At 42.3% G+C, this 24800-nt stretch overlaps 1 protein-coding gene across 1 annotated transcript in view; it reads right to left on the bottom strand.

The window, feature by feature from the left end:
• Nucleotides 1-21544, bottom strand: part of LOC132403680 (lysine-specific demethylase RSBN1L-like) — an 81472-nt gene extending 59928 nt beyond the window's left edge. Inside the window, exon 1 of the mRNA XM_059987227.1 lies at nucleotides 20817-21544. Coding sequence (XP_059843210.1) covers nucleotides 20817-21330 — 514 coding nt within the window. The 5' untranslated portion in view covers nucleotides 21331-21544. The remainder of the gene's footprint in view (nucleotides 1-20816) is intronic.
• Between the last annotated feature and the right edge of the window lie 3256 nt (nucleotides 21545-24800).

The raw sequence follows: 24800 nt of genomic DNA, 5'->3' as shown, positions 1-24800 counted from the left end.
AGAAAAAAAAGGAATCAGCTAATATAGACTATATAATGAAAGGTTTATTTGCAAATCTCTTTTTAAAAGGCTGCCAGAAAAAACAAGTATATGCCATTCAACTCCTTTTTGGAATATTTAAGTAGATTATTTACTTGTCTGTTTCTCAATCCTATTTACTTGCCTTTTAAACTCTCACCTGAATATCAAAAGTTTCAATTCACCAAGATATTACTCTTTTTACTATTACAGTACAACTCTGATGATCGGGATAGTTTCAAGCTGTTGGACTATCAGTGTTCTTGTTTTGTCAATTTGACAAGGAGGAATCCAGGAGTGAGATGGATCGGCTGGTTGAGTGATGTCACAACAAGACCAAGGAATTGATTATGGACTTCAGAAAGGGGAAGTTGGTAGAACACACACCAGTCCTCATTGAGTGGTCAGAAGAGAAACAGCTGAGCACTTTTAAATTCTTGGGTAACAACATCCTGCCCCAATAAATACACTGAAGCAATGATGAAGGTGGTACACTAGCATCCCTACTTCACTAGGAGTATGATGAGATTTGGTATGCCACCAAAGACTCTTGAAAAATTTTACAGGTACACGGAGAAGAACATTCTGACTGTTGCATCACTGCCAGGTATAGAGCCTCCAATGCACAAAAAAAATCTAAAAAAGCTGCAGAGAGTTGTAGACTCAGCCAATTCCATCATGGGCACACTCCTCTTCAGGAGGCAATGCCTCAGGATGGAAGCAACCATTATTAAAGGCCCTCACCATCCAGAACACGTCTCTTTGCATTACTACCATTGGGGGGAGAAGGAAGACCCACATTCAATATTTTAGCAACAGCTTCTACTCCTCCACATCAGATTTATGAGCATTCCGTGAACTTATGAACACCACCTCATTACTCATCTGTAGCATTATTTTATTTTATTAAGGAAGTTTTAAGTCTTGCACAGTACAAAACACAAATTTCACAACATGTCACTGCTAATAATCCAGATTCTGAACCCTTTAATTGATTTTCATTAAAAAAAAAGCTACACAGTAGCACACACAAAATGCTGATGGAACACAGCAGACCAGGCGGCATCTATAAGCAGAAGCACTGTCGGGCCGAGACCCTTCATCAGGACACAGTAACATAGATTTTTTTCATTGAACCACATTTAAATGGAGCACAGTAGCTGGGATTCCTGTGAGTGGGAAGGGAGCACGACATATTACCTCATGAGTCAGATGTTGAACAACCAATCAGAATCTCTGAATAGTCAGATAACAGAGTATTTGTGCTGTACTCCTCATGTAAAGATGCACTTCCTGTAACAGTCAAGGAATGGTTTTCCTCCACTACCTCTGTCCTATAAAATCAACCACTTAAATAAAACAGAACTTCTAAATTAACAGAATACATGACAGGTTCCTGTAACCAACGACACTTAAAAAAATTAATTTAGGTCTGCAAACCCAGGGCACTTGCCAGTAATGGATTATGTAAGTTATATCAAATCTACAGAACAGAAATTCATTTGTCCCAATTGCCAGTAGACATAGTCCATATTGAACTCTGATCAACATTTTACTTTTTATTCTTAACATGCTTTCCTGGCTTTGCTTTAAACCCACCTCATACAGCTTGTGTCAACATGTTCCATATTCTTTCCACTCTGAATAAACAAGTTGCTCCAAATTTCTTATTGGGCTTAGACACTTTATATTATGTATAACTTTAAACAACTTTATAAGTGGAAAAAATAAGTTCAATGTTTGATCTATCAAATTTACTAATCTCCAATTCACTTTCATTCTTTTTCAATCTTTTTATTGAGTTTCATATATAAAAAAAACATAACATAATAATGAATAGGTTATAAGTGCAATAGACTTGAAATCAAATTAATAATAAGATAACAATATCCTATTGAAATATCAACAGAAAAAAAAGTACACTAATCGATCAAGCCTATAATAATTATATGAAAAAAATAAGAATAATCATCAAAAGAAAAAAAAATTTAAAAATACAAGAAAAAATATATATTGAGAAAAAAAAACACTAAACTAAACTAACATGGGCAATAATAACAGTTTATATGTATATGATAGTGTCAAAAACTCCGGAACTCCATACCAGAACAAGAATAAACAGAGAGAAGGTCTGGAAGAGGCCAAATTAATTCATATAAAAATGTCGAATGAATGGTCCCCAAGTTTCTTCAAATTTAATTGATGAGTCAAAAATAGTGCTTCTAATTTTTTCCAAGCTCAGATAAGAAATAGTTTGAGAGAACCACTGAAACGTGGTAGGAGGATTTACTTCTTTCCAATTTTGTAATATAGACCTTCTAGCCATTAATGTTACAAAAGCAATCATTCGTCTAATTGAAGGGGAAAACTGATGACCATCCTCATTTGGTATACCAAAAATTGCAGTAATAAAATGAGGTTGTAAATCGATATTCCAAATTGAGGAAATGGTAGCAAATATGTCCTTCCAATAGTCATATAAGGTGGGACATGACCAAAACATGTGGGTCAATGAAGCCACATCTGAATGACATCTGTCACATTGAGGGTTAATATGAGAATAGAATCGAGCAAGCTTATCTTTAGACATATGAGCTCTATGTACAATTTTAAATTGTATTAAAGCATGTTTAGCACATATAGAAGAAGAATTAACCATTTGTAAAATTTTTTCCCATTTTTCTGTTGATATATTATATTGAAGTTCTTTTTCCCATTCTTGTTTAATTCTACCTGATATTTCTGGTTGTATCTTCATAATCGTATTATAAATAGAAGCCACTAATCCCTTCTGACAAGGATTTAAGGTAAAAATCAAATCTGAAAAATCCATTGAAGTTGAATTGAGGAAGGATGGTAGAACTTTATGTAAAAAATTTCTGATTTGTAAATATCTAAAAAAATTAGATTTAGGTAACTTAAATTTGTTGGAAAGTTGGTCGAAAGACATCAAACTACCTTCAAAATAAAGATCACGAAAACATTTTATACCTTTCCTTTTCCATATGCTAAAGGCTTGATCTGTCAAAGAAGGTTTGAAAAAAAATTAAGTAAAATAGGGCTATCAAGAACAAAGTTTTTCAGAGTAAAAAACTTACAAAATTGAAACCAAATTCGTAATGTATGTTTGACAACAGGGTTGGATATCTGTTTATTGAATTTAACTAAATCAGCAGGAAGAGAAGAACCAAGAACGGAGAATAGAGAATATTCCTGTGCCTCATTGCATTCTAAATTTACCCACTGTGGGCACAATGGTGAATCCAAATCTAATTTCCAATATATTAAGTTACGAATATTATTCGCCCAATAGTAAAATCTAAAGTTAGGTAAAGCTAGACCACCATCTGTTTTAGATTTTTGTAATTGCCTTTTACTTAACCTGGGGTTTTTATTTTGCCACACAAATGAGGAAATTTTTGAATCAATGTTATCAAAAAAAGATTTAGGAATAAAAATTGGTAAAGCTTGAAATAAATATAAAAATTTCAGTAAAATCATCATTTTAATAGCATTAATCCGACCAACTAATGATAAGGATAAGGGAGACCATCTTGTAGTAAGTTGTTGAATTTGATGGCACATAGGTAAAAAATTCAGTCTAAATAAATCTTTATATTTCTTGGTAATTTTTATACCTAAATAGATAAAGTTATCAGTAACAACTTTAAATGGTATCCTGTCATTCAATAAAGTTTGCACGTTTAAAGGGAATAAATCACTCTTATCCAAGTTTAGTTTATAACCAGAAAAACTACCAAATTGAGCCAACAAGGATAAAATAGCGGGAATAGACCTGTCAGGATCAGAAATATATAACAAGAAGTCATCAGCATAAAGTGATAACTTGTATAACTTCTCATTACGGGTAATACCAAAAATATTAGGAGATTCACGAATAGCAATGGCTAAAGGTTCTAATGCGATATTAAATAATAAAGGACTTAAGGGACAACCTTGTCTCGTACCACGAGATAATTGAAAAAAAGAGGATCTGTAATTATTTGTAAGAACAGAAGCAACAGGTTTATAATATATTAGTTTGATCCATGATATAAAATTAGGACTAAAATTAAAATATCTCAAAGCATTAAATAAGTATGTCCATTCAACTCTATCAAAAGCTTTTTCAGCATCTAATGAAATAACACATTCTGGGATTGTGGGTGATGAAGTATAAATTATATTAATCAATTTTCTAACATTAAAAAAGGAATACTGATTCCTAATAAAACCAGTTTGGTCTTCTGAGATAATCTGTGATAGTGTAGCGGTGTGCTACACGCAGCGCTAAAATTACGACACGGAGTCGGTAACTGCAGTCGAAGGAAAAAAACTTTATTCGAAATCTTCAGCCTCACTTTTAAGCCTCCCTCAACCTGCCTCCCATGGCGCAGAGGCTCCAAAGCTCTGTGCTCACAAACCCCCGTAGGCTATCTAATTGTGAGTCGGTTCAGATGTGCCAGGAAAAGGGTCGCCACATAACCCCCCCCCCCCCAGAACTGGCGATACACCCCCCCAATGTCCGCAGTCTGGGCCAGAACCTGCTTGGGAGGTCGGCCTCTCCGCCGAGGTGCCGGAAACTTGGCCGGTTGCGCCAGGTCCACATGGGCCGGTTTGAGGCGGTCCACCGTGAAAACCTCCTCTTTCCCCCCAACGTCCAGCATGAACGTGGACCCGTTGTTCCGGAGCACCATAAATGGCCCCTCATATGGCCGCTGCAGCGGTGGCCGATGCCCGCCCCTTCATACAAACACAAACTTACAGTTCTGTAGGTTTGGGTACGCAGGTCGGGTGCCGCCCATGCTGTGAAGTGGGTATGGGGGCCAGGTTACCGAGCTTCTCGCGTAGTCTGCCCAGGACTGCTGTGGGATCTTCCTCTTGCCCCCTTGGGGCTGGTAGGAACTCCCCGGGGACGACCAGGGGCGTGCCGTATACCAACTCGGCCGACGAGGCGTGCAGGTCATCCTTGGGCGCTGTGCGGATGCCGAGTAGGACCCAGGGAAGCTCGTCCGCCCAGTTGGCTCCTCGCAGGCAGGCCATGAGGGCCGACTTCAGGTGACGGTGGAAACGCTCCACTAGCCCGTTCGACTGTAGGTGGTAGGCAGTGGTGTGGTGCAGCTGAGTCCCCAAAAGACTGGCCATAGCTGACCACAGGCTGGAGGTGAACTGGGCGCCTCTGTCGGAGGTAATGTGGGCTGGTACACCAAAGCGAGATATCCAGGTGGCGATCAGGGCTCGGGCGCAAGATTCGGAGGTGGTGTCGGTGAGCAGGACCGCCTCTGGCCATCTTGTGAACCGGTCCACGATAGTCAGGAGCTGCCGCACTCCGCGCGACACTGGCAAGGGGCCCACGATATCCACATGAATGTGGTCGAAACGCCAGTGGGCGGGATGGAACTGCTGCGGTGGGGCTTTGGTGTGCCGCTGCACCTTGGCCGTCTGGCAGTGCATGCACGTTTTGGCCCATTCACTGACCTGTTTGCGGAGTCCGTGCCAAATGAACCTGCTGGAAACTGTCCGGATGGAGGGATGCGCCAAGTTATGAATGGAGTCGAAAATGCGTCGCTGCCAGGCTGTCGGGACGACGGGATGGGGCTGGCCGGTGGCGACGTCACAGAGTAGGGTCCTCTCACCCGGGCCCACGGGGAGTTCCTGGAGCTGCAAACCGGAGACTGCGGTTCTGTAACTCGGAATCTCCTCATCTGCCTGCTGCGCCTCTGCCAGTGCCTCAAAGTCTACCCCTTGGGAAAGGGCATGAACGGTAGGGCGAGAGAGCGCATCCGCCACGACATTGTCCTTACCCGAGACATGCCGGACATCCGTCGTGTATTCAGAGATGTAGGACAGGTGGCGTTGCTGGCGGGACGACCAGGGGTCGGACGCTTTCGTAAACGCAAAGGTAAGCGGTTTGTGGTCCGTGAATGCGGTGAAGGGCCGACCTTCTAGGAAGTACCTGAAATGCCGGATTGCCAGGTAGAGCGCTAACAGTTCCCGGTCGAAAGCACTGTATTTGAGCTCGGGTGGTCGCAGGTGTTTGCTGAAAAACGCCAGGGGTTGCCAGCCACCTGCGATGAGTTGCTCCAGCACCCCACCGACTGCCGTGTTTGATGCGTCCACTGTGAGGGCGGTAGGGGCGTCCATTCTGGGATGTACTAGCATTGCGGCGTCCGCCAAAGCTTCCTTCGTTTGAACGAAAGCGGCGGCGGACTCCTCGTCCCAGGTAATGTCCTTGCTCGGACCCGACATCAGGGCGAACAGGGGGCGCGTGATCTGGGCAGCTGAAGGGAGGAAGCGGCGTTAGAAATTGACCATACCTACGAATTCCTGAAGGCCTTTGATCGTGGTGGGTCGGGGAAAGAGGCGGACCGCATCTACCTTAGCGGGCAGAGGGGTTGCCCCGTCTTTAGTAATCCTGTGGCCCAGGAAGTCAATGGTATCGAGTCCGAACTGGCATTTGGCGGGGTTGATTGTAAGACTGTACTCACTCAGTCGGGCGCAGAGTTGACGGAGGTGGGACAGATGCTCCTGACGACTGCTGCTGGCTATGAGGATGTCGTCCAAATAGATGAACATGAAGTCCAGGTCCCGTCCCACCGCGTCCATTAACCGCTGGAACGTCTGTGCAGCATTCTTCAGGCCGAACGGCATGCGGAGGAACTCGAAAAGGCCAAATGGGGTGATGAGAGCCGTTTTGGGGACGTCGTCAGGATGCATCGGGATTTGATGGTACCCTCGGACGAGGTCTACCTTGGAGAAGATCCGTGCGCCGTGCAAGTTTGCTGCAAAGTCCTGAATGTGCGGCACAGGGTAGCGGTCCGGTGTGGTAGCCTCGTTCAGCCTGCGGTAGTCGCCGCACGGTCTCTAGCCCCCCGTCGCTTTGGGCACCATGTGCAGGGGGGAGGCCCATGGGCTGTCGGACCGCCGGATGATCCCCAATTCCTCCATCCTCTGGAACTCCTCCTTCGCCAGTCGGAGCTTGTCCGGGGGAAGCCGCCGAGCGCGGGCGTGGAGGGGTGGTCCCTGGGTCGGAATGTGGTGCTGTACGCCGTGCCTGGGCATGGCCACTGTGAACTGCGGTGCCAGAACCGATGGGAAATCCGCCAGGACCCTGGTGAAGTCGTTGTCGGACAGCGTGATGGAGCCGAGGTGAGGGGCTGGCAACTGGGCTGCACCCAGGGAGAACGTCTGAAAGGTCTCGGCGTGTACCAGTCTCTTCCTGGGCAGGTCGACCAGTAGGCTGTGAGCCTGCAAAAAATCCGCACCCAGAAGCGGTTGGGCTACGGCGGCCAGTGTGAAGTCCCACGTGAACTGGCTGGAGCCGAACAGTAGCTGCACCTGACGGGTGCCCTAAGTCCTTACTGTGCTGCCATTCACGGCCCTCAGGGGGGGACCCGGTGCCCTGCTGCGGGTGTCGTAACTCGTCGGAGGTAAAACGCTGATCTCAGCCCCAGTATCGACCAAAAACCGGCATCCCGACCTTCTATCCCACACATACAGGAGGCTATCCCGATGGCCAGCCGCCGTAGCCATCAGCGGCGGCTGGCCCTGGCGTTTCCCGGGAACTGGCAGGGCGGGCGACAACGGCGGGCTTCTGCGCCCCACCGCTGGTGGTAGAAGCACCAGTGTTCATTGGGCCGGGGGTTGGCGGGCTCTGCGGCCGGGCCTGGACTGGTTTGCTGCCGGGAGCGTGGCTGGGAGATCTGTGCGATGGACACCCCGCTCACCTTTTTGGCGTTCCACAGCAAGTCCGCCCGGGCTGCCACCTTCTGGGGTTCACTGAAATCCGCGTCGGACAGCAGCAGGCGTATGTCCTCGGGCAGTTGCTCCAGGAATGCCTGCTCAAACATGAGGCAGGGTGTGTGTTCGTCGGCGAGAGACAACATCTCATTCATTAAAGCCGAAGGAGGTCTGTCGCCCAAGCCATCCAGGTGCAGCAAACGGGCAGCCCGCTTGCGCCGTGAGAGTCCGAAAGTCCTGAGGAGCAGGGCTTTGAATTCCGTGTACTTGCTGTCTGCCAGGGGTGACTGTACGAACTCCGCGACCTGGGCCGCTGTGTCCTAGTCGAGGGAGCTCACCACGTAGTAGTAGCGGGTGTCTTCTGAGGTGATCTGGCGAACGTGGAATTGGGCTTCGGCTTGCTGGAACCATAGGTTCGGGCGCTGTGTCCAGAAACCCGGCAGTTTCAACGAAACCGCATGAACAGAGGCGGCGTCGGTCATTTCTGGTCCAAAAATTGTTTGGACCGTCGGGGTCACCAATTGTAGCGGTGTGCTACACACAGCGCTAAAATTACGACATGGAGTCAGTAACTGCAGTCGAAGGAAAAAAACTTTATTCGAAATCTTCAGCCTCACTTTTAAGCCTCCCTCAACCTGCCCCCCATGGCGCAGAGGCTCCAAAGCTCTGTGCTCGCAAACCCCCGTAGGCTATCTAATTGTGAGTCGGTTCGGATGTGCCAGGAAAAGGGTCGCCACAATAGTACCTTTTCTAACCTAATAGCTAAAATTTTTGTAAGAATCTTAGTCTACATTTAATAGTGATATAGGGCGATAAGATGCACATAAAGTAGGATCCTTATCTTTTTTAAGAATTAGAGAGATAGTAGCTTCATAAAAAGACTGAGGTAATCTCTTCTTAGCAAATGCATCATTAAAGGTTTCACATAACCAAGGGGAAAGCAAAGGAGAAAAAGTTTTAAAAAATTCTATAATATAACCATCAGGACCAGGAGCTTTCCCTGAATTCATTGATGAGATAGCCTCTCCTATTTCGGCCATAGAGATAGGAGCATCGAATAAGCTACGATCTTCATCTGTCAGATTGGGAATATTCAAATTGTTAAAAAAATTATCCATCATGGACAGATCGCCATCAAATTCTGATTGATATAAAGATTTATAAAAATCTTGAAAAGTGTTATTGATTTCTTTATGATCAGTAGTTAGATTACCGTCTTGTTTATGAATTTTAATAATTTGTCGCTTAGTCGAAATAGCTTTTAATTGGTTAGCTAACAATTTACCAGTTCGATCACTATGGATATAAAATTGAGCCCGGGTCCTAATTAATTGATTCTCATCCAATTCTCATCTCAAATTATGCCTCAGCAATATTCCCTGTGGAGAGAGTACTTGCGTAATTTCACCAGAGAATATTCCCACACCAAGATCAATTAGCATTATTAAACTAAAACAACTTTGAACTTTGTTTGTCCCATTGTTTCCACACACTGATATCTCACTTAACACTTAGAATATACTTCTAGAAATGAGAAAATCTGCATTCTGGAAGAACTAAACATGACTATTTTAACATTAGATACTAGGGTAAGTCACAGTATACCTGAAACTTGTTTGAGAGCTCAACTCTTGAGTGTTACTCCTGCAGCAAGGAAACAAAATTATCTTACTGTTGTATGGCTCAGTAAAGGGTGAACCACAGATCAAAAGCTGCCTGTGGCAGCTGGTGTTGGGTGTGCTCGGGAGAGTAGTGCAGCCACTCAGCACTAACACTTGGGCTCATGGCTGTATCCATGTGGGACTTTACTGTGGACCGGGAGTGGCTGCCTTTATGTTAAAAGATCACAAACATGCTAAAGTCTTTCATCACCAGTTGGAGTGACAGAAGCAGCCAATACTCTGTCACTTTGATTGGCTCAGCTTTTGCCAGTCTGGAGTTTTATTTTAGAGAAATTTCCAGTGTAGGAAGGGAGATGCAGTCAAACCAGAGGTTGGCAGGGGAGGTAACTGCTACAATCATTGACAAATCACAAGATAAGACAAAGGAGCAGAAGTAGGCCATTCAGCCCATCAAGTCTGTCTTGCCACTCCACCATGAGCTAGTTCCAATCTAGTTCCAATTTCCAGCTTTCCTCCCACTATCCCTTGATACCCTGACTAATCAGATACTATCAATCTCCTCCTTAAACACCCTCAATGATCAGGCCTTCACAGCTGCATGTGGCAACGAATTCCATAAATCCAGGACCCTCTGGCAGAAAAAATTTCTCCTCATGTGTTTTAAATGGGTACCCTCTAATTCTAAGACTGGCCTCTTGTTCTGGACTCACCCACCAAGGGAAACGGCCTTTCCGCATCTACTCTGTCCAACCCTTTCAACATTCGAACTGTTTCTATTAAATCCCCTCATTCTTCTATACTCCAATGAATACAGTCCAAGAGCCAACAAACGCTCCTCATACGTTAGCCCCTGCATTCCAAGAATCATACTCGTAAATCTTCTCTGAAGTCTCTCCAACATCAGTACATCCCTTCTAAGATAGGGGGCCCAAAACTGCACACAGTATTCCAAATGAGGTCTCACCAGTGCCCCATAGAGCCTCATCAACACCTCCTTACTCTTATGCACTATTCCTCTTAAAATGAATGCCAACATAGCATTCGCTTTCCTTACTCTTAATCCAACCTGGTGGTTAACCTTTAGGGTATCTTGCACAAGGACACCCAAGTCCCTTTGCACTTCCAATTTTTGAATTTTCTCCCTATCTAAATAATAATCTGCCCAATTATTTCTTCTTCCAAAATGTACAATTGTACATTTCTCAACACTGTATCTCACCTGCCATTTCTTTGCCCACTCTCCTAAACTGACCAAGTTTCTCTGTAACCTTTCCATTTCTTCAACACTTCCTGCTCTTGATGTCATCCACAAATTTAGCCACAAATTATTTAATCCATAATCTAAATCATCGATATACACAACATCCACATCCTCTCCCTTGTCAATCTTATTTGAGATTACCTCAAAAATTTTCAATAGGTTGGTGAGGCAGGATCTTCCCTTCATGAAACCATGCTGGCTTGGGCCTAACTTGTCATGCACCTCAAGGTATTTCATAACCTTGTCCTTGAGGATCAACTCCAATAACTTTCCATCTACCGATGTCAGATTAATAGGTCTGTAATTTTCTTTCTGCTGCCTCCCTCCTTTCTTAAACAGTGGAACTACATTTGCAACCTTCCAGCCCTCTGGAATCATGCCAGAGTCTATTGATTCCTGGAAGATCATTTCCAATGCCTCCACAATCTCCAAAGCCACCTCCTTCAGAACCCATGGGTGCACCTCATGCAGTTCAGAAGACTTGTCTATCCTTAGTCCATTTAGCTTCCCAAGCACTTTCTCTTTAGTAATCTTGACTGTACCTAATTCTATTCCCTGAGACCCCTGGCTATCAGGTATGTTGACAAGGATCACATCCAAATAGGATGTGATGAGAGAAGACTGAGAAGTCACATAGTCCAAAAAAAATCTGTTAACACCAAGCATAGCTCACCTCCACCAAAGGCTCACACTCACCATGCCAGCCATAATGCAACTCAAGACTCTCATTTCAGCATTGCACTTGCCTCAACCTGCCCAGAACATTTAGACAGCCTCAGCCCAATGTCTCAGCAATTCACACCACACAGAGCTGATCCATATCATGATCACCATTTCATTCCTGTTTGAAAGCAGAGCAGGGGCTTGCACCACATTCCTGAAGTGCAGCACATAATTTGAGCAGAATGTCTTTTTCAACGTACAGGAGGTATGTAACTCCAGCAGTGAAAACTATGACACATTAGTGTTTGAAGTGCTAAGCTAAGCAGGGTATCGTGTGTAGACACTTCGAGTTAGACAATTAGATCCTGTATTTAGCTAACAACCTTCCAAGTACCAGAATAAGTCTCAATATTTACCATAATAACTTTGAACATTTCTATCCCAACTCACCATAATTCTCTCTAAGCAGCACCCAAAATCTCTACAATGATGCTCATAATTAACCCATCTTTTACTGGAATTTCTAGTGAATCTCTACAATACTCCAAGTCATGACATGGTTTCTAATTATTAGTGCTTATTATGGGCATCCCTAAACTTCAAAGCTACAAGACTCAGTAAATGTTCCTTGCTGTTTATTGATAATGTTAAGAACCCTTTATACTTACTGCATGGCTTCATAATACTGAACTGCAATATGCCTGCAAATTCAACCATTCTGTCTACATCCTCCTCAAATGAGTTATCATATTTCTGAGATCTGTATACTTAAATATCATATTATTAAACAACTGGCATAATGACTTTCCCAATTTATGAAACATTTCTTGGAGAACCAGATAAAAAGAATTGAAGATGCACCTACATTAGTCACAATTAAAACCAGCCATCTACTAAAAGCTATTATAAGAGTACTTGGCTACTGTTACTAAAATGAGAATCCTTATTAATTTCCAGATGTAGTTCAATGCCGGAATTTAAGTTCCTCAGCTACCATGGTGGGAATTCATTCTGGATCAATGTTTTAGAACTCTAGCTACTAATGCAATAATTTGCTACTTTGCTGACATACACTCAGTGCAAAACAGGGTAACTGGGAAGAGGACACAAATACACTATTGAATTTGCTTTCACCTCACCTGTCTGCTGTTTACATACAAATCACAAACCACAAAGGAGGCCATTCAGCCCATCTTCAAGTGTAAGGCCTATCCTGGAGAAGTACCACACTTTTTTCTTACAGGAGAAATCCCCCCCCCCCCTTTTTTTGAGCTGGCAACAAAATAATAATCTATTCAAGGGGATATACAATATGTTGTGAAATACACATCTCATTTGAAGATTTGCTCTTTGCAATGCCTAGACTAACAAACACCTTCATCAATCAGGGCAATGAGCATAAAATTTGAAAAGTTATGCTGCCAATTGTATAGACTTTAGGATTGGGCACTATTTGGAGAATTATGTGCAGTTCTGATTGCCACACTACAAGACAGATGTGAAGGCTTTAAAGACTGAATAAAGGGATATTTAAGGGAAAGTTGGAAGAATAATTGTTTTCTCTAGAGCATCTGAGGCTGAGGGGCCACCCAAATGAAATATTAAATTATGCCAAACAGACAGCGCAGTCTTTTTCTCCAGGGTGCAGGGTAAAGGCTTAAGGTGAGAAGAGGAAAGTTTCAAAGATGTGCAGGGAAAGTTTTTTTTAAAACAGAGAGTGGTAGGTGCCAGGAAAGAATGCATTGCCATGAGAGTTGGTAGAAGCTAATATGATAGTAGTGTTCAAGAGGCATTTGGACAGACACTTGAACAGGTAAAGAACAGAGAAATACAGACCACAGGCAGTTTGATTAGATTAGTTTAGTTTGGCATCATTGTGAGTGCCGATATGAAGGCTGTAGGGCCTGTTTTGGGGTAGGACTATTCTAAGTTCCAAATGTTAATCAAAACAATAAACAAGAACATTATTTCATTCAACATTCTGGCATCACAATGAATCTGCAGTTTGATTGCATCATGTACTAAAATTATGCCAACAAACAGCCAAACTAGCTGATAATGCTTCAGATAGAGAAACATTATTGGCAATTTATCTGGGCCTAATACGTTGATAATAAGATATGCTTAAGACAAAGTCCTAACCTTCTTATAATTTTATTTAATTTAACCAAGACAAGCAGTTTGACAGCATTTTTGTAAGAAAACCCACCATTTTCATTAAGCATCTCCCGTGAGCAGCCTCAAAGTGCACTGGAGTAGAATTTCAAAGTTTAAAGTACATATATGTCATCATATACAGTACTATGCAAAAGTCATAGGCACATGTATATCACTAGGGTGCCTAAGATTTTTGCACAGTACTGAATATTGTGTCTTTACGGTTACCAAATAACACTTAATACTACTGAGCTAATACAATGCTAAGTACTCTTATTTCTGTTTCATAACTACCTTCCTATTTTAACCAATATACAGTACTGTGCAACCCAGATATTAATTTTCTTATGAGCATACACAGTAAATTCAAGAAACACAACAATCAATGGAAGACCACACCCAACAGGATGGACAATCAATATGCAAAAGACAATAAACTATGTAAATACAAAAGAGAAAAATAATAATAAATGAATAAGCAATAAATATCAGGAACATGAAGTGAAGAGTCCTTGAGATTGAATCCATAGGTTGTGGGAACAGTTCGATGATGGGGCAAGTGAAGTTACCCTCTCTGGTTCAAGAGCCTGATGAACCAGTTCCGGAATCTGCAAATTCACTTAATGAAATAAAAATTATGCAACAAAAGTCAGTATGGTTTAATTGCTATTGACAGACATTAAAGGACTCACTCGTAGAGGCCCACAGTAGTGCAACAACACTTTGATCACAATGAATACAGTTTACATTTGTGGACAAAAAACCAGAGGTTAAATTAACAACCTATAAACACTGAGATGAATATCCTTAACGTGTTTAGTGATTATTTGGGGCTTCCTCTGAAATGTTGGTCTCTCCCTCTGAGAGCCCATAAAATCAAGATTAACCTATAACAATTTAAAGGATTCAAATTCCACACACGTCAGCAGGGAAATTTAAATTCATTTACTTACCAATTCTGGAATAAAGCCAATATTTGTAATGGTAACTATGAAAGTAGCAGTTCATTGTAAGAAAACAAAATCACCATACACTAATACCATATAAGCATTCTGACTACTAAAATCCAAAATAAATAGAAAACACTAGAAATACTAAATGCCTGGGAGTATTGCAAACATGAATATAAAGTTAACATTACAAGTTGATGACTTTTTAATCAGTTTTGATTGTTCATTCACAATTGCTACATAACCTCAAGTATTTTCAGCACTTTATGTTTAATAACATCCTTAAGACCGTAAGACATACTGTAGGCACAGAATTACGCCATTCAGCCCATTGAATCTGTTCTGCCATTTACCTTGCCTCTCAACACCACTCTCCTGCCTTCTCCCCATGACTTTTGACACCCTTGCTAATCAAGAACCTATCAACCTCCACTTCAGATACCAAATGACTTGACCTCCACAGCCATCAGCGGCAAAGAATTCAACAGGTTTACCACCCCTGGCCAAAATTCCTTATCTCTGTTCTAAAGGCATGTCTTCCTATTGAGACTATGCCCTCTGGTTCCTAGACTCTCAATATTGAAAACATCCTCTCCATCTCTACTCTGTGTAGGCCTTTTAATATTCAGCAAGTTTCAATGAGATCCCTCTCATTCTTCTAAAATTCAGTGAGCACAGGCCCATAGCCATACACTCCTCATATGTTAGCCCTTTCATTCCCAGGATCATTCTCATGAATCTCCTCTGGAGCCTCTTGACTGCCAGCACTTCCTTCCTTAGATCTGATCCCAAAACTGCTCGCAACACTCCAAATGTGGTCTGAACAATGCTTTATAAACCTTCAGATTTACATCTTTGATTTTATTTTCTATCAAAATGAATGGTAACATTGTATTTACATTCCTTACTATTAACTCACCTGCAAGTTAACCTTTTGAGAATCCTGCACTAAGACTTCCATGTCCCTTTGCACCTCCAATTTCTGAATTTGCTCCCCGTTAAGAAAATTGTCTTCACTTTTGTTTTTCCTACCAAATTGCATGACCATACACTTCCCTAAACTCTATTCCATTTGTCACTTTTTTGCCCATTCTCCCAATCTGTCCAGGTCCTTAGACAGAGTAAGTCCATCTGCAAACTCCCTGCTTCTTCAACATTACCTGCACCCCTGTTATCTTTGTATCATCTGCACACTTGGCCAAAAAGCCATCAATTCTATCATCTACTTCAGGGGATCCACACTTTTCTTATTTCATGGATCCCTCCCATTAACTGAGAGGTCTGTGAACCCCAGGTTGGGAACCCCTGATCTAGATCATTGAACATGCACACAGTGACCACTTTATTAGATACTTCCTGTATCTAATAGTGACCACTGAATCTATGTCTGTCGTCTTTTGCTGCTGTAGCCCATCCATTTCAAGGTTTGGCGGGTTGTGCATTCATTGATGCTCTTCTGGATACCACTGATGTAACACGTGGTTATTTGAGTTACTGTCACCTTCCTCTCAGCTTGCACCAGACTGGCCATTCTCTTCTGTACTGTCATTAACAGGACTTTCATGTTTGCCCACAGAATTGCCTCTCATTGGATGTTTTATTTTTGGTTTTTTTTGCATCATTGTCCATAAACTGTAGAGACTGTTGTGCACAATATCAGCAGTTTCTGAGATACTCAAACCAACCTGCCTAGCACCAACAATCATTCCACAATCAAGGTCACTTAGATCACATTTCATCCCCATTCTGATATTTGGTCTGATCAACAACTAAATCTCTTGACCATGCCTCCATGTTTTATGCATTGAGCCACATGATTGGCTGCTTATATATCTGCATAAATGAGCAGCTGAACAGGTGTACCTAATGAAGTGGCCACTGAGTACATAACGGGAAAAGTAGTGGACCCAACACTGACCCCTGTGGAACATCACTAGCTTCTGCCAGCCAACTGGAAATCTGCCCCCCACCCCCCCACCTTTATTCCCACTTTTTTGCTTCTGTCAGTCAGCCAATCTTCTGTCTATGCTAGTATCCTTCCTGTAAAATAATGGACTTTTGACTTGCTTAGCAGCCTCATGTGTGGGCACCTTGTCAAAAGCCTTCTGTAAATCCAAGAAAACAACATTCACTGACTCTCTTATCTTGCCTGTTACTTCAGCAAAGAATTACAACAGATCTGAAAGGCAAGTTTTCCCCTCAAGGAAACTATGGTGACTTCATTCTGTTTTATCATGTGCCTCCAAATACAATGAAGCCTCATCCTTAATAATGGAAACATATCAATTATTAATTGATAATTAATTAATAATCCTTTAGGGAAAGAATCATGCCATTTGTAACATTTTAGGCTATTCATAGTTGAATGTCTCTAATGTACAGTTAGTTCTTAAATGTCCTCATATCAAAACCTTTAGATAAATTAAGATTCTAGATTAAATGGGAATAAAATAATTACCTGAATTTACCTTGAATTCAGAAGACCATAACATGACCTGTATAATTACGTACTGCTTGTTCAAATCTTCCAATGAGCTTCATTTGAATAGCACACAATCCCAAGGACACAGTGATTAATGTGAGAATAGATTGAAAAATTAAAGAAACAGACAATTTGGAATCTCAGAGTCATACTTTGAGTCTGACTGAAGACCTTACATTAAGGGTCACCACATATGCATCAGTCTCCATAGAGGCAGATGCAATGCAAGTAGTGAATAATACGAAACTGAAAACTGTGTTGGTAAATAACTGTTTCACCTGGGATGTGTGTGAATCCTGAACGATTAGGAAGGATATGGTGAGAATGTGGGCATTACAGCTTCGTTTCTCACTGCCACTCTTTTACTTTACACTAACACCCCTTCAACCAAGCAATTAAATTACTTCTGCAATTTTGCAAAGACTTCACAATCCCTTTCCAAGACAATATAATCACTTAAATTTTTTCAAATATTAAAAAAAATCCAAAATCTACCAGTTGTATTTTTCACGGATGCTCATGATTTGATGGCAAATTACTGTATCCTCTACTTCAAATTTTTTGTAGAATTCAGTATTTTACTTTAGCACAAAAATATGAAGAGGTGTAAAATGATCTAGCTACCACACAATACAAATGACAAGTACTTAAATCAAACTTGAAAAATTGTGTTCAGCAGCATTTAAGGATGTGGCAAAAAGTGGGAGGGTCAGCACAACATTGCGGGCCGAATGGCCTGTACTGTGCTGTATTGTTCTATGTAATACCCAAACAGGCAGGCAATATTCTGAGTAAACACAAGGAAATCTGCAGATGCTGGAAATTCAAAGAACAACACACACAAAATGCTGGTGGAACAGAGCATTTTGTGTGTGTTGTTGTTAGGCAATATTCTGACGTAGTCACGTTCACACAATAATATTTTTCAGCTGGCCCCTGGAGTTCTCCATCACTATCCCTGGGCACATCACACCTCATAAACTTACAAGATGTGGTTGCAGCATGGTATATAGTAAAGTCCTCTTTCATTCAGGAGTCACTGGGTTGCTGCAAGTGCAAGAGAAATATGAGACTATCATACATATAATTTTCAACCCACTAATGAATGATGAACTCCCCATAGATTCAGATTATTGTCATTTAGAAACCACAAATGCAATGCAGTTAAAAAATGAGACAACATTCCCCAGAATGATATCACAAAAGCACATGACAAAACAGATTACACCAGAAAATCCATGTAACGTTTGGCAATCCCCAATCCAGAGTCCGGAGAGGCTGCTGTGTATTAATATTGTGCTACCGTCTAGCGTGTTCCCCGGAAAGGAGCTCCAATTCCACCAGACAACAACTAAAGCTACAAGACCTGCACAAAACCACATACAACAGTGCAAACAATAGCATAATTGATTTAAAAAAAAAGACTATGGGCACAGTAAAAATAGTCCAAGATGTTAAAGGACTGTAAGTTCAAAAGAAATCACCACAATTTCCACAAGTCCCCAGGGTCCCGACAGACTCGCCATCCCACGCCGGCGGCAGAAGGGAGTACCCCCTCTATGGACTTCCAAGGCGCCACCCAACTCAGCCTTGCAGACGCAGCACACAATGGAAGCTCCGTCGAAACCAGCCTCGCAGACGCAGCACACACCGAAAGCGACCTGAGTCTGTCAAACCTCCGAGCCGACGACCATCCCCTCTGGCACAGCTTCTCTGAGCACCATCCTCTGCCAAGCATATTAAGACGGCCCCGCCAATGGCCATAGGCAACGCAACCCCGAGGACTGGGGGCCTGTTCTTCCCAGTAGAGTCCTGGACCTCTCAGCAGCAGCAGCAACGAAGAAGGTCTTCCTGGAATTTCCCAATGTTTCTCCGTGCTTCCACATCTGTTTTCAATCGATTATGATTGCGCACGGCACCCCACTTCACAAATAACAGATGATCAGTTCCGGAGTGGCCCCTGCAAGCTGCATTGCCCAGCTACAAAAGGAAGAGGGTTGGACATGGGACTAACAAACCCATCCTGTAAAACCCAGTGCTACAGAAGCTCCAAAGATCTTATCCCTAGGAGAGGCAGGATCTCCAATGGGCTACACCTTGAAAGTCTGAAAGACTGGTCCAGGACAAAGGATCCTGTCAAACTGTTGTTGGTGATCACCCTGAAGGGGTGATGGGCTTACAAAGAATAAACAATGAATCTTTTGCATTTCCTCCATACCAATTATTTAATTAAGAGCAAAACTGTAGCTAATACTCTAAGTGACAGCAAATACCAGAAAAATTTAGTCTAGAACAATGCACAAAGAAGGTGGAGGAACCTGATGGGTTAAGCAGCATCTATAGAGGAAAATGGACGGTCAACGTTTCAGGTAATGTTGACACCACCTGAAATGTCAACGGTCTATTGCCGTTCATAGGTGCTGCCTGACCCGCTGAGTTCCTCCAACTCCTTTGTATGGTGCTCCAATATTCCAAGGTGTGGTTTTACCAAGGTCCTGTATAATTGCCATAAGAAACCTTTACAAAGAAGGCCGATATTATTAACTGTCCACTGCACTTACATGTGTATTGGGACATACAAGTCCACATCTGAACAAGAATCCTTCCCAATTTGCATTTCTTTCTTTTTTCTACAAGTGGACAATCACATTTTCTCCAGGTGCATTTCCTTCAGTTGACAAGATTATAAGTGTGAATGTTGATAAATCCAAAATGCTCAGTTTCAAACACAATCTGGTAGATTAATAAAGCAATCCATCCTTACATGGCATAAAACCTAGATAACATTCAGGCACAAGTAATAAGTAGCAAATTTGTACTACTTAAGTGCCAGGCAATAAGCATTTCCAATAGGTGAGCTTCAGCAACTATAACCATTACTATCACCATTATCTTCATAGTCTTCTATAAATATGCAGGAGAGTTTACCAAATCCAAAAATCTACATTACTAATGAGAATGTTAACAGAAGAAGCCACATAAATATTGTGGTTACAAGGTCAAGACATTGGCTAGATACTACAGAGGGATGGATTCAACTGGATCTCCAAAACCTATCTATAAAGCAGAAGTCAGAAGTGTAAGGCCCTTCACTTACCTGGAGTTCCACTTAAACTAAAGCAATTCTAGATTATCCAGAACACAGAAACCCTCTTGAATTCCATTTCATACCTGATTGAACATTCACTCTCTCCACTATTATTGCACCATAACAGCATCATGTATGATCATCTGCAACTTTAAGTACTTTGACAACTCTTCTGAAACCCAAAATTTCTATTGCACACAAGGGCAACAGCCTCGTGTAAATAATTGCACTTGTAAGCTTTCCTCCAAGTGTCAATAACTCATTGCTGCTTAGTCAATGTGAGAGTGTCTGAACCATCTGGAATAACATAGGGTATCTTCTAGTTCAGACTGTTGCTACTTAAGAATTCAAGTGGTCACTGCCATTTTCTAAAAGCTAATTAGAAATTAATAATAAATGTTGCCCTTACCTAAATATTATTTTTCATGGTATAGGGTACAGATATGGGACTTAAACATAAAAGAAAGTGGTAGATTGGTAGAGGATAAATTAGATGGAACTGAATTGAACCTGCGAATGAGTGACTATTAGCTTACCAGAAATAATTAACGTTAAATAAAAATATTTATGCAGTATAAAACATTTCAATTTGATGACGTTCTACTTTACAACATCTAATTGCGAGGTCTGCATTCTAATAGTGAGACCGTAAAGATTAGTAATCGCTCCATGACATCTGACATTTTGAGGTCGATTTCCAGATCTCTGAGACTTGCCTGGCGCCAAAAATTCATTTGGGAACAGTTGCTCCATTAAGATTATCAACGATATAAGCAAATACAGAGTGATGCATACATCTGAACCTAATTTATCTACAACACGTGCAAAGCTGTACCTTTCTGGAGCAATTTGACGTTGCCGTTTTCTTTCTTGGCCCTGTGCTTCTTCTCCCTCTCTTTGCTGCTGTTGTACTTTTCTTTGGAAGGTTTACTGGATTTCGAGTGGAGATAGAGCGAAGAGGTCACGGAGCTGTAGAGAGAAGGAAGAGGGCTAGGAACGGGAGTTGCCACTGTATATTTAGAGCTAACACCAAGTTCCGGGCAACGTTTGTTGGTGTTACCACTGCCCTTCTCCCGATCTCTGTCCCTGTCTTTCCCATCATTATCCTTCTCCACCGGCAACAAACTAGCCGGCGGATTGGCGCCACGCACTTCCACCGTAGGCTTATGGTAACCTTCGGGCAACGGTTGCATCTTCCTTTTCTTTGTTGAGGTTTTATTATGCTCCGACGAGGCGTTCAAAGCCGAGTTCGCTTTGAGAACCTCTGTGCTGGGAGCTGACGGCAGCTCGGACCGCTCAGCACTGTCATCTTTCTCCACCACAACGCGAATATAACTCAACTGCGCCATCTTGAACCTTGTTCAAAAATGTCCTGCTTTTTTTTTGGTGTAGTCATCCCAACCCTCGCAAGAACTGCGCGCGTTGATTGGCCGTGCTGCGCGTCAATCGCATATCGGGCAGCTTCCGTTAAACTTGAAAGCGGAAAGGATAACGTCGGGAGAAGAGAGGGATTTCCGGCCCTAAGTGCCGAGAGGGTCTGTGACATAATCGCTGAAGGAGGAGTTGTGTGATTTTCTTCTCTTCCCCCCCCCCCGGACAAAAACATAACATTTAAAGCAATTGCGCCGCCATTTTAGTATTATTAAACTAATGTAAACTCCACGTAACCGGAAAAGCGGCGGCACTTCAGTCAGGCAACTCCTTTACAAGCCCGTAACGTCCAGCGCAATCAGATTCCGGGGTGACGTGAAAAGGACGCGCTCGCGCCGGTTTCCAGCGCCCGAGCCCAGCCCAGCCCAGCCCGCGCCGCCGACGTCACCAACGGTCAGCTGGCCGCCCGCCGCCACGGGGCGACGTCGATGGCGCCGCTTGTCGCCGGGGAATCCTCCCGGGATTACTGTGTGCGTGTTTATGGTCGGTGTTATTTCTCCGTGTTCTTGGGTACTCGGATCCACCGCCTCTTCGTGATCGGCGGCAGCCGTTGCGTTAACGGGCATGGGAAAAGATCTTTTCAGTCGGGGATTGCGTAGCGGCACGGGCGGGGTGCGGGAAGAAAGAGGAATTGTAGAGGTTTCAAGTTGACTAGGGACTGGGAGAGATGGGCGATATAAGCAGAAGGCCCTATCTGCCGTACAGTGGAATTTCGACCGAAAACGTCCTTTCCTCTGTGCCTCTTTCCTGTGTGCCTCCACCAGATCGTGGTACCACATTCCAGTATCTGCAGTCTCTTGCGCCTAAAGTATGTCCGTTTTTGTTTGAAAGATAAAAGTTGAGCTAGAAAGACTTGGTGTTCAGGATTAGCGCTATGTTTTGCAGAACCAGATACTCGGCTCATTTCCTGCCAGGAGTTTGTATATCCCAGAGTGCAAAGACCTACTTACCAGTTGGTAGGTTATAAATTGTAAATTGTCCCATGATTAGTCTAGGGTTAAATCGGGGGCTGCTGGGCGGCGCGATTCCAAGCGCTGTACCTCCATAAATTCGCGGTAAGATCGAGAACTGTTTAATTCAAACTAAAATCTGGTTTGAAATCGATCTTTTAAAAACTAAGAACACTTGATCTAGGCGTTGACAGTAACGGATATAAAGGTATGATAGCAGAACAGCAATGCATGTTCAAAAGCATACCCAGCTGACAAGTAATATTTATCCCAGTTTAGGGAAAATGAAAAGGTAAAGTGTGCAGTAGTTGCTGGTAGGTGAAATTGAGATTAGTGTTGAATTGGTTATTGTAAATGGTCCTGTGATTAGACTAGAGTTATACAAGTGGCTAGTTGAACCTGTAAAGGCCTGTTAAGTGCTGTATCTCTAAATAAATAAAATAAATGGCAGAAAAATTGACCAGTTATTTTGACTTCATGAAAGTGAATATACAAAACCTTGTAAAACTAATGGGCTAAAGATTTTTTTAAAAAAAAATCTTGTTCTAAGAAATTAAATTTCATAAACATAAGTAATTAGTGAGATTGAAAGGCAGTAAATCTCAGTGAATTGATAGAGGTTGTAGATGTCGCATCAAGACTATAGAAGATGGATGGTAGTGGTCATTATAACTTGCATTAACTGGAAATCTGTGACTGGTGGTGTTTTGCAGGGATGTATACTGGAACCTCTTCTGTTTGGGGTACATACTTGTATATATGACCTGGAGGAAAATGGAGATGGGTGGGTTAGTAAGTTTGCAAGACGATGGGAAGATTGGTGGTGCTGTGCATAGTGCAGGAGACTGAAAGGATGCAGAGGGAATATAGCTCAGCTGCAGATATGAATGGAGAAATGGCAGATGGTGTTTAACCTGGCCAAATCTGAAGTGTTGCATTCTGGGAAATCAAATGTAAACAGATAATACAGTGCTGATAGCAAGACCCTTAACAGTGCTGTTGTGCAGAGGGAGCTTGCAAGTCTATGGTTCCCTGAAAGTTACAATGCGGGTTGATACAATGTTAAAGATGGCATATGGCATGCTTGCCATGGTTAGTCGAAATGAATTCATGAATTGGGAATTTATGTCGTAGCCTTATAAAACTTTGATTAGGCTACATCTATATTGCATTCAATTTTTGTTGTCCTATTATATGAAGATGTCAAGTCTTTGGAGAGGTGCAAAAGAGGTTTACCAGTATGGTGCCTGGATTAGAGGGCATGGGTAAGTTTAAAAATTTGCAGGGCAGGTTGTTTTCTATGGATCTAGAGGCTGATGGGAGATGGAGGTTCATAAAATTATGAGAGGCATAGATACACCTTTTTATTCCAGGATTGAAATGTCTAATACCAAAATGCATGCATTTAAGATGAGTGGTAGGTAACTTCAAAGGAAATAGGCAAGAGTGAGATTTTTTTCCCATACACAGTGTGGTGGGTGCTTGGAATACATAGCTTGGGTGATAGCAGTCAAATACAATAGAAACATTCACGTGGCTCTTAGATAGACGAGAATGTGTAAGGAATGCAACAATATAGACGGTGTATAGTCAGAAAATATTAGTTATACATTTGATTAGTTCAGCACAGCAATGTGAGCCGAGGGGCCTATTCCTGGTACTGTGTTCTGTGTATTCTAGGATGGCTCCCACAACTTGTAACATAGCAAAGATAACTTCAGAGAGCCATTGAACACTACAGCACTGAAACAGGCCTTTTGGCCCACTTTTCCATGCAGAATGATAAATCTGCTTAGTCCCATCAACCTACACGTGGACCATAGCTGTCCATACACTTCCCATCCATGTACCTATCCAAATTTCTCTTAAGTTTTGAAATGGAACCCACATCCAACACTTAATTTGGCAGCTCATTCCACACTATTACAACCTTCTGAGTGAAGTTCCCCCTCATGATCTCCTTAAATATTTCATCATTCACCCTTAACCCATGACCTCTAATTCTAGTCTCAGTCAAATTCAGTGGAACAAGCCTGCTTGCATTTACTCTCTCTACCCTTCATAATTTTGTATGCCTATATAAAATCTCTCCTCTATCTTCTATATTCTAAGGAATAAAATCCTAACCTATTCAACCTTTCCCTATAACTCAGGTCCTCAAGTTCAGGCAACATCCTTGTAAATTTTCTGTGTTCTTACAATCTTATTTACATTTTTCTTGTAGGTACATGACCAAAACTGGACACAATATTCCAAATTAGGCCTCACCAACATCTTATACAATTTCAACATAACATTCAACTCTTCTACTCAATATATTGATTTTGAAGGCCATTGTGCCAGAAGCTTTCTTTACAACAATCTACCTGTGATGCCACTTTGAAGGAATTATGGACCTGTATTCCCAGATCTGTCTGTTCTACTGCACTCCTCAGTGC

Source organism: Hypanus sabinus, chromosome 13 (genome assembly GCF_030144855.1).
Source record: "Hypanus sabinus isolate sHypSab1 chromosome 13, sHypSab1.hap1, whole genome shotgun sequence".
NCBI classification, from domain to species: Eukaryota; Metazoa; Chordata; class Chondrichthyes; order Myliobatiformes; family Dasyatidae; genus Hypanus; species Hypanus sabinus.
The sequence above is the reverse complement of the archived record's forward strand: the minus strand, read 5'-3'. Positions and strand labels throughout refer to the sequence as shown.